The sequence below is a fragment of the Phaethon aethereus genome, assembly GCF_964289735.1.
Source record: "Phaethon aethereus genome assembly, chromosome: 1".
NCBI classification, from domain to species: domain Eukaryota; kingdom Metazoa; phylum Chordata; class Aves; order Phaethontiformes; family Phaethontidae; genus Phaethon; species Phaethon aethereus.
In genome coordinates this window covers 672,836-685,566 of record NC_138575.1, presented here as the reverse complement: position 1 = coordinate 685,566, position 12,731 = coordinate 672,836, and the positions used below count along the sequence as shown (strand labels likewise).

Sequence of the window (12,731 nt, the reverse complement as noted above, 5' to 3'; positions counted from 1 at the left end):
GACGCTCCCAGCCATGCCAGGAGCCCCGAGTCCCTGTGCCCAGCCGAGCCCCACGGTCCCAGACCCCCCGAGCCCCCAGGCACCCCGGGGGCCAGCATGCGCTGGGACCGCCCCCGCTCTCCGCTCCCCGGGTGCCGGTGCAGGGCACCCCCAGGGTAGGCAACGCCGGCCGGCGTGGGGGAGCTGGGCTGCGCTGGGGTGCACCGGGGTCCCCGGGTGCCACAGCGACTGTCCCGGCAGAGCCCTGCCCGCGTCGGTGCTGCTCGGGCAGCTTCGGGTGCTCACCCCAACCATGGTGCCTGGCCCAGGGCTGTGCCTCGCCGGGCTGTCTCCTCTGGGCCCAGCCCTGGTACAGCCTCCTGTGGCACACACTGCACCGGCGTGAGCACCCACCGCACTGGCGTGAGCGTGCGCTGCAGCGGTGTGAGCACACAGCTTGGCGTGAGCACTCCACCACAGCAGCGTGAGCACCCACTGCACCGGTGTGGCACCCACTGCACCGGCATGAGCACATACAGCTCCAGCGCGAGCACCCACCGCACCGGCGTGGCACACGCTGCTCTGGTGTGAGCACCCCCTCTCTGGAGTGAACACCCACAGCTCCGGCGTGAGCCCCGGCCAGCATGGGGCCCGGGTCGCGGCCCCGTGGGTGGGGATGGCAGCCGCTGGGACCCCCCGGCAGCGCCGTGCCCCAGCACGATGCGCCGCATGGGCCACGCAACGGGCACGGACCCGCGGGGGCCAGGGGGTGATGGGGAGGGGCCCTTGGGGCAACTGGGGGTGCCGGGAGGGAGCACCCCGTCGCAGGGGTGCCGTACCCTGGGCACACAGCCCCCCGAGCGGAGCCGGGCTGGGGGTCGGGGCGCGGCAGCGCTGGGGCGAGGACCCGTGCCAGGCTGGGCCGGCTGCCCAGGGCTGCGGATCAGATAAGGGAGCAGGGAGCAGCGGCGCCCGCCGTGGCGCCCGGCACGGCTCCCGACGGCCACGCATCGTGGCTCCAGACACACACCGGCGGCTCCAGCTCCCCCCTGGGACCCGCTGCACTTAGGTGGCTCCAGGTCCCAACTCCGAGACCCCCGGGCATGGGGCTGCGCTGGGCAGTGGGGCCGGGCTGTGGGGCCGGGCCATGGGGCCCAGGTGCAGGATGCGGCCCCGTGGCGGGCTCGGGGTGCAGGGTGTGGCCCAGCACCGGGCCCAGGGCAGGGGCTGGCAGGCGGCAGCTCCCACCCGCTGTCCTGGCGCCCGGTCGATGCTCAGGCCCCCCTGGGCTGAGTTGGGGTGCACGGCTGGGGGTCGCACCCCCTCCTTGGGGGTGACGGTGACGGTGGCCCCCGCGCCGGCCGCAGGAGGGATCGTGGCTCGGCAGCCCCTGGTCCGTGCCACCTCTGGGGACGTCACTGCAGTGCCACCGCCCCGTCACCTCCTCACCGCGTCCCTCTGCGTGAGGACACCGGGTGGTTCTGGCAGCGCGGGAGGGGAAGCAGGCAGGGTGTGCAGGCAGGGATGTACAGGCAGGGGTGTGCAGGCAGGGGTGTGCCGGCAGGGACGTGAAGGCAGGGATGTGCAAGCAGGGGAGCGAGGCAGAGAAATGAAGGCAGGGTGTGCAGGCAGGGGTGTGCCGGCAGGGTGTGCAGGCAGGATGTGCAGGCAGGGGTGTGCCGGCAGGGTGTGCAGGCAGGATGTGCAGGCAGGGGTGTGCCGGCAGGAACATGAAGGCAGGGATGTGCAGGCAGGGTGTGCAGGCAGGGATGTGAAGGCAGGGTGTGCAGGCAGGGGTGTGCCGGCAGGGTGTGCAGGCAGGATGTGCAGGCAGGGGTGTGCCGGCAGGAACGTGAAGGCAGGGATGTGCAGGCAGGGTGTGCAGGCAGGATGTGCAGGCAGGGGTGTGCCGGCAGGAACGTGAAGGCAGGGATGTGCAGGCAGGGTGTGCAGGCAGGGATGTGAAGGCAGGGTGTGCAGGCAGGATGTGCAGGCAGGCGGTGGGTGCCGGGTGGGCTCTCAGCCTGCATCCCAGAGCCGGCACATCTCAGGACGTGGAGGTGCCCGTGGTGGGGTCTCTGAGCCCTGTGCCGGGCCTGCCTGGCCCCTTGCCCACCGAGCAGTGCCGGGCCGGCTGCCCACCCGCGCGCCAGCAGACACGCTGCGAGCAGGCGCTGGCCCGCGTCGAAGCTCTGCGAGGTCAATGGGTGCGGGCTGCCGGCGGGAGGAGGGTGCCGGCTGCCTGCAACCGTCGGGCGCTGCATGGGACGAGGCGTCCCGCCATGCTGGACACGGCCGAGGGGCTCTGCATAGCGCCCGTCCCTGCCGCCGCGCCCCACTGCATGCTCCCCGTCACGGCCACGCAGGCAGCCGGCGGGCACGGCTCACTGGCAGGCACGGCTCACCGCCAGGCATGGCTCACCGGTGGGCACAGCTCACCACCGGGCATAGCTCACCGGTGGGCACAGCTCGCCGCTGGGCATGGCTCACCGGCAGACACGGCTCACCGCCTCACCGGTCACCGCCTCACTGGTCACTGCCCTACGGCGCCCCAGGAGCTGCTGACGCACCCGCTGCCTGCACCCCTTGGCCAGTGCCCAGCGGCTGCCGGGGGGCTGCCGGGACCCCGTGGGAAGGCGGCGGGCACGGGGGACCCCAGCCCAGGGTGCGTGGGGGGTCCCCGGCCCGTTGGCGAGCGGGGCGGGGGGTCACACCAACAGCCTTTATTGGAAGCACGTACAGAGCAGCAACGGGCTCGCTGCCCCCCCGCCCCCAGCCCGGCTCCGTGTGCCCCCGGGCCGGGGTCCGAGCCGTCTCCCCCCTCACTTCCCCGCCTTCTCGGCCGGCTTGTCGAAGAGCTCGGCGATGTCCAGCATGGCCTGGCGGATGTGCCTCCCAAAGCGCTTCGAGTCCTGCGGGGCAGCACCCGTGAGCCCCGCAGCCCCCGGCCCCCCGAGGTGTGGGACCCGGCCCCCCTGCCCCCTGGGACCCCCGGCAGGTTCTGCACGGGCAGCACCACGAGCCTGGAGTGGGGTGGGGGTCCCGCAGAAGAGGGGCTGGGATGTGGGGGTCAGGGTCGGGGGTCTGCCCCAGGCCCACGGGGACCGCACAGGAGACCCTACGGCACGGAGGGCAACTGCAGCACTGGGAGAGCGCCCACCGCCTGCCCTGCCCTTGCCCTGCCCCAGGAGCCCCCGGCCCTGTGCCCCCCGCGTGGGGGAGGCCCCCCGGCCCCCCACCCCTGCCCCCAGGCTCTCACTGTCTCGGAGCTGGAGAACTTGCTGGAGACGTGGAAGGTGATGAGGTTCTCGCCGGCGATGATGTAGGAGACGCCGTAGCCGTCGTCCGCCACCTGCGGGGGGGCGGGATGAGTGGGGCCAGGGCACCCCCGGGGCACCCACTTGGGCCGTGGGGCTGGCCGTGGGGCAGGGGCGCGGGGCCGGGGGCACCCGGCGTGGGGCACGCGCCTGCCCCGGAGCCGCGGGGGGGTGTGCTGCAGACCCAGGCGCCTGCCCCCCGGGCCCCGCTGACCCCCCGGGCCCTGCTGACCCCCCGGGCCCCCGCCCAGGGGATGCTCACGGGGCCGAAGCCGCCGCCGGTGGAGACGTGGTCGGGGTACTTGTTCAGGTCGAACATCTTGAGCTGCTGCTGCGGCGTCTGGCTGGTGGAGAGGCGCCAGGGCTCCGACAGCACCTGCCCGGAGCGGGCGTCAGTGCCGCCGGCCAAGCGTCCCGCTGCGCCCCGCTGCGCCCCGCTGTGCCCCATTGCGCCCCACTGCTCCCCACTGCGCCCCACTGCACCCCACTGCTCCCCACTGCTCCCCACTGCACCCCGCTGCTCCCCGCTGCGCCCCACTGCACCCCGCTGCGCCCCACTGCTCCCCACTGCTCCCCACTGCGCCCCACTGCACCCCGCTGCTCCCCACTGCTCCCCACTGCTCCCCACTGCACCCCGCTGCGCCCCACTGCACCCCGCTGCGCCCCACTGCTCCCCACTGCTCCCCACTGCGCCCCGCTGCTCCCCGCTGCTCCCCGCTGGGCCCTGCTGCGCTCCACTGCTCCCCACTGCTCCCCACTGCTCCCCACTGCGCTCCACTGCTCCCCGCTGCTCCCTGCTGCTCCCCACTGCGCCCCGCTGCGCCCCACTGCTCCCCGCTGCGCCCCACTGCTCCCCGCTGCTCCCCGCTGCTCCCCGCTGCGCCCCGCTGCACCCCGCTGCTCCCCACTGCGCCCCGCTGCTCCCCGCTGCTCCCCGCTGCACCCCGCTGTGCCCCACTGCTCCCCACTGCGCCCCACTGCTCCCCGCTGCGCCCTGCTGCACCCCACTGCGCCCCACTGTGCCCCACTGCACTCCCCTGCTCCCTGCTGTGCCCCACTGTGCCCCACTGCACTCCCCTGCTCCCCACTGCTCCCCACTGCGCCCCGCTGTGCCCCGCTGCTCCCCACTGCTCCCCACTGCGCCCCACTGCACCCCGCTGCTCCCCGCTGCTCCCCACTGCTCCCCACTGCGCCCCGCTGCTCCCCGCTGCTCCCCGCTGCTCCCCGCTGCGCTCCACTGCTCCCCACTGCTCCCCACTGCGCCCCGCTGCACCCCGCTGCTCCCCACTGCACCCCGCTGTGCCCCACTGCTCCCCACTGCGCCCCGCTGCTCCCCGCTGTGCCCTGCTGTGCCCCACTGTGCCCCACTGTGCCACACTGCACTCCCCTGCTCCCCATTGCTCCCCGCTGCGCCCCACTGCTCCCCGCTGCGCTCCACTGCTCCCTGCTGCGCCCCGCTGCTCCCCCGCTGCGCCCCACTGTGCCCTGCTGCGCTCCACTGCTCCCCACTGCTCCCCGCTGCGCCCTGCTGTGCCCCACTGCGCCCCACTGTGCCCCACTGCACTCCCCTGCTCCCTGCTGTGCCCCACTGCACTCCCCTGCTCCCCACTGCTCCCCACTGCGCCCCGCTGTGCCCCGCTGCTCCCCACTGCTCCCCACTGCGCCCCACTGCACCCCGCTGCTCCCCGCTGCTCCCCACTGGGCCCCGCTGCGCTCCACTGCTCCCCACTGCTCCCCACTGCGCCCCGCTGCACCCCGCTGCTCCCCACTGCGCCCCGCTGTGCCCCACTACTCCCCGCTGCGCCCCGCTGCTCCCCGCTGCGCCCTGCTGTGCCCCACTGCGCCCCACTGTGCCCCACTGCACTCCCCTGCTCCCCATTGCTCCCCGCTGCGCCCCACTGCTCCCCGCTGCGCTCCACTGCTCCCCGCTGCGCCCCGCTGCTCCCCGCTGCGCCCCACTGTGCCCTGCTGCGCTCCACTGCTCCCCACTGCTCCCCGCTGCGCCCCGCTGCACCCCACTGCCCGCAGGCGCACGGGGCCTGGCAGGTACGCGTGTGCTGGCGTCACCGTACGGAGCGCAGGCACTACGTGCCCGCGCGCGCAGGCAGCTGCGTCCCTGCGCGCAGCCCGGCCGCAGGGTGCCGTCGCTGGGGCATGCGGCGACGCGCCGGTGGCGGCGGCTGGACGCACGTGCCGGAGCCACAGGCAGCGCGTGCAGCCCTCGCACGCGCGTGCGCTGGTGACACACGTAAGGGTGGCGGCTTTTCCCCTGCGTGCCCATGCAGCGTCCCGCGTGCCGCGCGCTTCGCTGTCGCCGTCACCCGCCCGCGCTCACCTGGGCCAGGAAGGGGGACTGCACCCCCAGGTAACGGGACACCACGTAGAGGCAGAAGAGGTGCCGGTCGATGCCGGCGCCGGTCATGGCCAGCCGGTACATGTGCTGGTGCTTTTCGGCCGCCAGCTTGAAGAGCCGCTGGCGCTCGGCTCGCTGCGGGGACAGCCGGGATCAGGACCGGGGTCCCGCCGCCCCCAGCCCGGCCCCCCCGGGTGCTCTGCATGGGGAGAGTCCCCCCGGCCCTGCCCGGGGAAGGCGATGGCCGCGCAGCTCCGCGGAGACGGACCCGAGGGACGGGCACCCCCCGGGGACGGGGACCCCCGGGGACGGGGACCCCCAGGGGATGGGCATCCCCCCGGGGACGGGGACCCCCCGAGGGACGGGGATTCCCCAAGGAACAGGGATGTCTGCCAGAGGTGGGGCCTCCCCTGAGAGATCTTCACGAGGGATGGGGACCCCCGTGATGGATGGGGACCCCCGCAAGGGTTGGGGACCTCTGCAAAGGTTGGGGACCCCCATGAAGGATGGGGACCCCCATGAGGGATGGGGAGCCCCACAGGGGTTGGGGACCGCGATGAGGGATGGGGACCCCCCTGGTGACGGGGACCCCCACGAGGGACGGCCCCCCCACCAGGGTGGGGAGGTGCTGGCCGAGGCCAGTTTGTGCCGCGACAGCCCCGGCCCGGCTGGCGACGGCGGGACGGAGCCGAGCTCTGGGCGGGAGGGGCCGGGGGGCCGGAGACCCGGGCCCCGGCGCGCTGCTCACGGTCTGCCGGGCGTCCCCCATGCTGCGCACGAAGGCGGTGGACTCGGCGGTGCAGGACCTCACCGTCTCCGTCCGGCCCTCGCGGAAGAGCCGCGTCATGGAGGCCTCGTAGGTGAGGCAGAAGCGGCCCTTGTCCTGCGGAGAGGCTGGGTCAGCGCGGGGCGCGCGGGGCGCGCTGCCCCGTCCCCGTGCGCGCCCGCGGCTCACGCGGAAGTGGGCGAGCTGCAGGGAGATCTGGATGAAGGCGTCGGGGCTGGTCCGGCACTTCTTGATCAGCCCCTTCCCGAAGTCGGAGAACTGGAAGCAGCAGAAGTCCACGTCGTCGGCCAGCGCCTTGGCCAGGCGGTACGAGCCCTCGATGGCGGCGCGGCACTGCGGAGAGGCGCGGCCGTGGCGGACGGGGCGCGCGGCACCGGCCCCCGCGTCGCCCGGGGACGCTGCCGGCTCAGCCCCGGCCCTGGGGCACCCCCAGGGGCACTGGCACACCGGAGGGCCAGTGGGACCCCCGTGCACTGTGACGCCGTGGGGCACGGGGGGTGTCTGGGGTGCAGAGAGTCCCCCCTGACGCTGTGGGGCGCAGGGGGACCCCAAGAGCCTGCCTGTGGGGCGGGGGGTCAGACCCACCTCCTGGGGGATGTCCCACTGGAGGCGCTGGGGGGGGGCGAGCAGGGTGTCGGGCTCGCCCAGGCAGTGCCCCCCCTCGGTGTAGCCCAGCTGGAATTTGTCTGTCACCAGCATGAACTGGGGGGAGAGGTGCCCTTGAGTGTGGGGCACTGGGTCCCGGCCCCCCGAGCCCCCCAGCATCACCCCCTCCACCCCCCTCCGCCCCCCACAGCCCCACTCACCCCAGGTTGCCCCAGGGCTCCCCCCAGGGCAGTCCCCTCTGCCCCCCCCACCCCGGCAGCGGGGTGCCCAGCTTGGGGGGTGCCCACCCCCAGGGGTGCCCAGCTGGGACCCACAGCCTGGGGGTCCCCCGACAGGGGCGCCCAGCCGAGGGTGTCCCACGGGGGGTGCCCAGCCCGGGGGTGCCCAGCCCAGGGGTGCCCAGCCCAGGGGTCCCCAACAAGGGTGCCCAGTGGGTGTCCTCAGCCCGGGGGCGTCCCCCCGCCCCCCGTTACCTCCCAGAGGTGCCCGATGATGGGCGCGTCGGCCCAGGAGTGCTCGGCGTTGGCCCCCAGCTTCCCGTTCTTGTAGACCACCAGGGTGAAGGACTTGTCGAACCAGCTGCGGGGAGGAGGGTGAGGGCAGGGTGGGCGCGCGGGGGCCGGGGGGGGCCGGGGCGGGGGGCCGGGGGGGTGCCCACCGGTCGTAGCACTGGCCGTGCAGCAGGGACTTGGCGTAGGCGTCCATGCAGCCCTCCCGGCCCGGGCTGTAGCCGTGCTCCTCCTCGTCCAGCGTCAGGAAGAAGGCCGCCCGCTCGATGGCGTCCAGCGACGCCTTGTTCTTCCCGTGGCTGAAGAACCGGGCTCGAGCCTCGGCCCAGGGCACCCTGCCAGCACCGGCAGCCGTGAGGGCGCGGGGGGCCGCCGGTGCCCGGACCCACCGCCCCGACCCACCCCAGGCAGCACGCGGGGCGCGCGGGGAGCCGCGGCGGTGCCGGCACCTCTCGCCGGCGGTGAGCGCCGCCAGCCGCTCCTCGCCGGGCTGGGGGGGCGAGGGGTCGTCCAGGATGCGCTGGAACTGCAGCTCCAGGTCCCGCGGCCGCAGCAGCTGCCCCCCGTAGTAGAGCCAGACCTTGTAGAAGCGGCCCTTGTGGTAGACGGCCAGGTGCTTGCTGTCCACGAGGTGCAGCAGCGTGTCTGCGGGGACGCCGGCGTCACGGCCGCGCCACGGCCCCGGGGCCCCGCCGGCGTCCGGCCCCGCGCGGGGGACGGGGGCTGAGCCCCGCGGGGGGATGGGGTGCGCCCCGGGCCCCCCGTACCCGTCTCCTTGCCGGGGATGCGGGTGGTGTTGAACATCCGCTCCGACTGGTAGGAGCACATGGGCACGATGCCCAGCGCCATCATCTGGGGGGGCAGCGGTGAGGGGGCCGGGCGCCCGCGTCCCCACCTCCGCCCCCTGCACCCCGCAACCTCGGCCCCCCTGAGCCCCACAGCCCCCCTGCAGCCCCGGGACCCCGTGCCAGCCCCACGGCGACGCCCCCTGCGCCCTACCCCCGCCCCACAGCCTCCACAGCCCCCCTGCTCTTCCTGACACCCCCAGCCCTGCCGGCCCCCCGCCGCCGGTGCCCCCGGCCCCGCGAGTGCTCACGGGGGGGATCTCCCCACGGTCCAGCTTGCGGCGGTACAGCAGGATGGCGTGCACCACGTTGCCCGCCCGGGCAGCCTGGACGTGGCTGGGGGTCACGTAGAGGAAATCCTGGGGACAAGTGACGGGGCTCGGTAACGATGCCGGGGGCACCGGCGGGGCTTTCGGTCTCCCCCCCTTACCATGGCGTAGTAGTTGCTGTTGACCATGAGCGGGCTACGGCTGCGCAGGTAGATGTACTGCTCCCACCAGTCGCTCACCTGCCGGGACGGGGACGGCGATGGGGACAGGGTGCAGGACCCCAGCTGGGGCACCCAGGAGGACTCAAGCCCCCTCCTCTCGTGATCACGGGGACACAGCGGGTTGGGGTCGGGGCCGCCGCCCCCGGTGCTGGAGGTGGGGAGCAGCGCCTGGGAGAAGACCAGGGCACTCACGTAGTTGGTTGTCCACCAGGACTTGAGGATCAGGTACTTCTGCAGCCGCGGAGCCGTCTTCTCCTTGAACTCCTTGGCCAGAGCCTCCATCTTACTGTACTTCTCATCATCCATGAGCGGGCGCACGGACTCCAGGTACTGTGGGGAGGGGGCTCGGCGTGACTCCCCCATCCCCGGCCCCCCGCAGCCAGACCATCCCCGTCCCATCCAGGCCCTTACCCGGGTGATGGTGGCCTCCACGGGGGGCACGGGGAGCTTGGGCAGCGAGGTCTGGAAGCTGTAGAGCAGGGGCTTGCGGACGGACAGCACCTTCATCAGCGCCTGCCGGCAGGATGGACGGGATGGGGCGGAGCCGCAGGACCGCGGCGCGGCCACGCATCGTCCACGCCCCAGCTCCTGCTGCCGGCACCGCGAGCCCCGCACGCGCCCGCTGCACCGCCGCCGGGCCCCAGCGCTGCCCGGCGTCCCTGCCCCAGCCCTGCTGCCGCCCCCGGCACCCTGGCCGGGGCAGAGCTGCCCGGGGCGGCTCCCGGCCTCACTGTCCGGTTCTGGCGGCTCCTTGGGGCCCCCGGCACCCACCGCCCCCAGGCCACGGAGCAGGGTCAGCTCGTCCCCACCGTCAGCAGCTTCGCAGCCCCCACCAGCGCCCCGGCACCCACCGCGCACGTGCACACGTACGCATGTGCGCACACACGCATGCACAGGCAGACGCTCTGCACCCCGTGCTGCACCCATCATCCTGCACCCATGCCGGCAGCACCCGGCTCGGCACCGCTTGCACTGCCCTGCCGGGCCGGTGCCGGGGCCGGTGCCGGTGCCGGCTGCAGGCGCCGCTCACCACCCAGATCCTGGTGCTGCGGCTCATCTTGCCATGGGGCTCGAACATCCAGCCGTGGTAGGAGAGGAGCAGCTTCAGCGCCTGCCGGAAGAGCAGGACGGCAGAGAGCCAGACGCCGGTGGAGAAGAGCGCGGCGCTCACCATCGTCCGGCTCTCGTAGCTCAGGAGGCGGCTGCGGGGGCAGATGGGGTGAGGTGACGGGCTGCGGGGATACGAAGGGTGGGACCCCCCCGGGGACATCCCCATGCAGGGCCACGCCTGTGGGGCTGGGGACACGTAGTGGGACCCCCCCGGGGATGTCCCCAAATGGGGCTGTGCCTGTGGGGTAGGGATGTGGTGGGTGGGACCCCCCTGGGCGACGCTGCAGGCCCCCATGGCCATGCTGGGGGGTTGGGGATGTGCCGGGTGGGTGCCCCTGGGAGACAGGGCAGGTGGGGCTGTGCCCACGGACCGGGGGGATGTGTGGGGTGGTCCCCACGAAGGGGATGTGGCAGCTGGGACCGTGCCCACGGGTTGGGATGTGGGGGCGGCCCCCCCGGCCGAGCCGCCCACGCTCACCTCTCGGGCAGGCAGTGCCGGATGCGGGCGATCATCCCCAGGGAGGGGTCGATCTGGCAGTAGAAGGAGCCGGCGGTGGCCATCACGACCACCATCCAGCTGGAGGGGGAGGCGGGGTAGACGCCGGTCAGGAAGCTGTTCTGTGGGCACAGGGGGGTCAGGGCGCTGGGGCCGCGGCGGCAGCAGTGTCGGGCGGGTCCGACCGTCCGGCTGCCCCCGGCCGGGCCCACCTTGGCGCGGACCAAGCGCTTCTTCCAGGAGGAGATGCCGGCGAGGTAGAGCTGCTTGACGGCCTCGCGGCTGAGGTGGAAGTCCAAGCCCTCGGGGGTGACGGTGAACTGGAAGGCCACGGCCTGGTGAGCCTCCGCCATCCTGGGGGTCTGCCGGGACCTGCGGGGGGGCACGGGGGTGCTGAGTGTGGGGACAGCCACCCCCGGGACACGCTGCCCAGGGCGGAGGGGGGACCCCTGCCCTGCCCCAGTGCCGCGGCGCGGGGGGCGAAGCCATGGCGGGGGCGGCGGGTGTCCTTGCCCGCGGGGCGAGGGGTCTGCCGCGACACTGCCCAGGCCAGCGCGCTGCACGGGCCTCGAGCAGCCTGGGAGGCAGTGTGCTGGCTGCGGCGCCAGGACGGCCGCATCCCGTGGGAGCCTGCCAGCCCGGGGCGCGTGCCGCGGCCCAGTCACACGGCGCTGGCCGGGTGCCCATTGAGGAAAGGGTCAGTGCCGCCTCCGGCCCCAGCACCGTTCCCAGCGCTCGGGGAGAGGGGAGGGTGGTGTGGACACACCCCTGCTCCATGGGCAGCTGCCTGGCCCCTGCCCGCAGTGAAACCCTCAGAGGACAAGGCAGCACCTGCCCCTGCGCCGGCACGTGGCACACGCTGTCCCCTCGCAGGCAGCCGCGGCTGCGCCAGGAACGTCGCTGGCCAAGGCAGCAGCGGGAGCCATGCAGCGAGGTGGGACCTTGCTGCGGGCGCAGCTGGGATCCTGCAGGATCCCCAGGGACCCTCCCCCAGGGGTGCAGGCAAAGCCCCCGGGGCTCTGCAGGTTCCAGGCTCCCACCACCAGTGTCGGTGCAGCTGGTGCTGGCCCAGGGCTCAGCCCGAGGGCTGCTGGGCCCGTGGGTGCTGCTGGAGCCCAGGCCTTGCGGCGTGGGGAGCCCCCAGAGGTGCCCCCAGTGGGGGTGTGCTAAGGGTGCCCTCTCACCGGGGTGTCCTTGGGCTGAAGGCAAACAGCAGCAGCTCGGCAAGAGCCAAGTCAGGCCGCTACCACTGCACCATGCTCACCGCACGGCCGCAGCGCACTGCACTGAACTGCACTGCACAGCTGCACCGCGCTGCACTGGCACGCGTTACACTGCACCGAAGCGCGCTGCTCTGCACCGTGCTGCGTCACCCTGCGTTACGCTGCACCGCACGGCGCTGCGCAGCGCTGCACCGCATGCACAGCATTGCCTCGTGCCGCGCTGCGCCGCGTGGCACCGCATCAAACCGCATCACCCTGCACTAAAGTGCACCGCACTGCACGGCACTGCCCGGCTGCAGGCTGCACGGCATCGCACCCTGCCGCAGGCAGCCACAGCGCAGTATGGTGTGGCACGGCACGGCACAGCACCGCGGGGCGTGGCACAGCATAGAATCGTGCGTGGCACAGCACTGCATGGCACTGCACGGCACGGCACAGCACAGCATTACAGGGCATGCCACTGCATAGAATCATGCATCGCGCAGCATGGCCCGGCGTGGCCCAGCACAGCACGGCATGGCACAGCACAGCCTGGCACAGCACGGCATAGTACAGCACGGAATAGCACAGCCTGGCACAGCACAGCCTGGCACAGCACGGCATGGCACAGCACAGCCTGGCACAGCACAGCATGGCACAGCACAGCATGGCACAGCACGGCATGGCACAGCACGGCATGGCACAGCACAGCCTGGCACAGCACAGCATGGCACAGCACAGCATGGCACAGCACGGCATGGCACAGCACGGCATGGCACAGCACAGCCTGGCACAGCACAGCATGGCACAGCACGGCATGGCACGGCACAGCACGGCATGGCACAGCACAGCCTGGCATAGCTCGGCCCAGCACAGCACGGCACGGCACGGCCTGGCCATGGCACGGCACGGCACAACAGCACAGCACAGCATGGCCTGGCCACGGCACGGCCATGCCAGCCCACCCCCCGTGGGCTCGGCCCCCCCGTCCCGTAGCCACCGCCGCAAGGTCACCGGGGCGCCGGGCCCCGGCCGCG

General features: G+C 73.7%; 1 protein-coding gene across 1 annotated transcript; it reads right to left on the bottom strand.

Annotated features, from left to right (window-relative positions):
- Window positions 1-1,867: 1,867 nt before the first annotated feature.
- Window positions 1,868-11,113, bottom strand: CPT1B (carnitine palmitoyltransferase 1B). The gene is made up of 18 exons (XM_082014285.1): window positions 10,705-11,113; window positions 10,475-10,614; window positions 9,917-10,088; window positions 9,298-9,399; window positions 9,079-9,216; window positions 8,827-8,904; window positions 8,648-8,755; window positions 8,319-8,403; window positions 8,001-8,196; window positions 7,701-7,886; window positions 7,516-7,621; window positions 7,022-7,138; window positions 6,605-6,769; window positions 6,398-6,532; window positions 5,632-5,784; window positions 3,559-3,672; window positions 3,239-3,331; window positions 1,868-2,891 (listed from the first exon to the last, which is right to left on the bottom strand). The coding sequence occupies exons 1-18, from the start codon at window positions 10,843-10,845 to the stop codon at window positions 2,802-2,804; spliced, it is 2,319 nt and encodes a 772-aa protein (XP_081870411.1). The 5' UTR covers window positions 10,846-11,113; the 3' UTR covers window positions 1,868-2,801.
- Window positions 11,114-12,731: the final 1,618 nt, after the last annotated feature.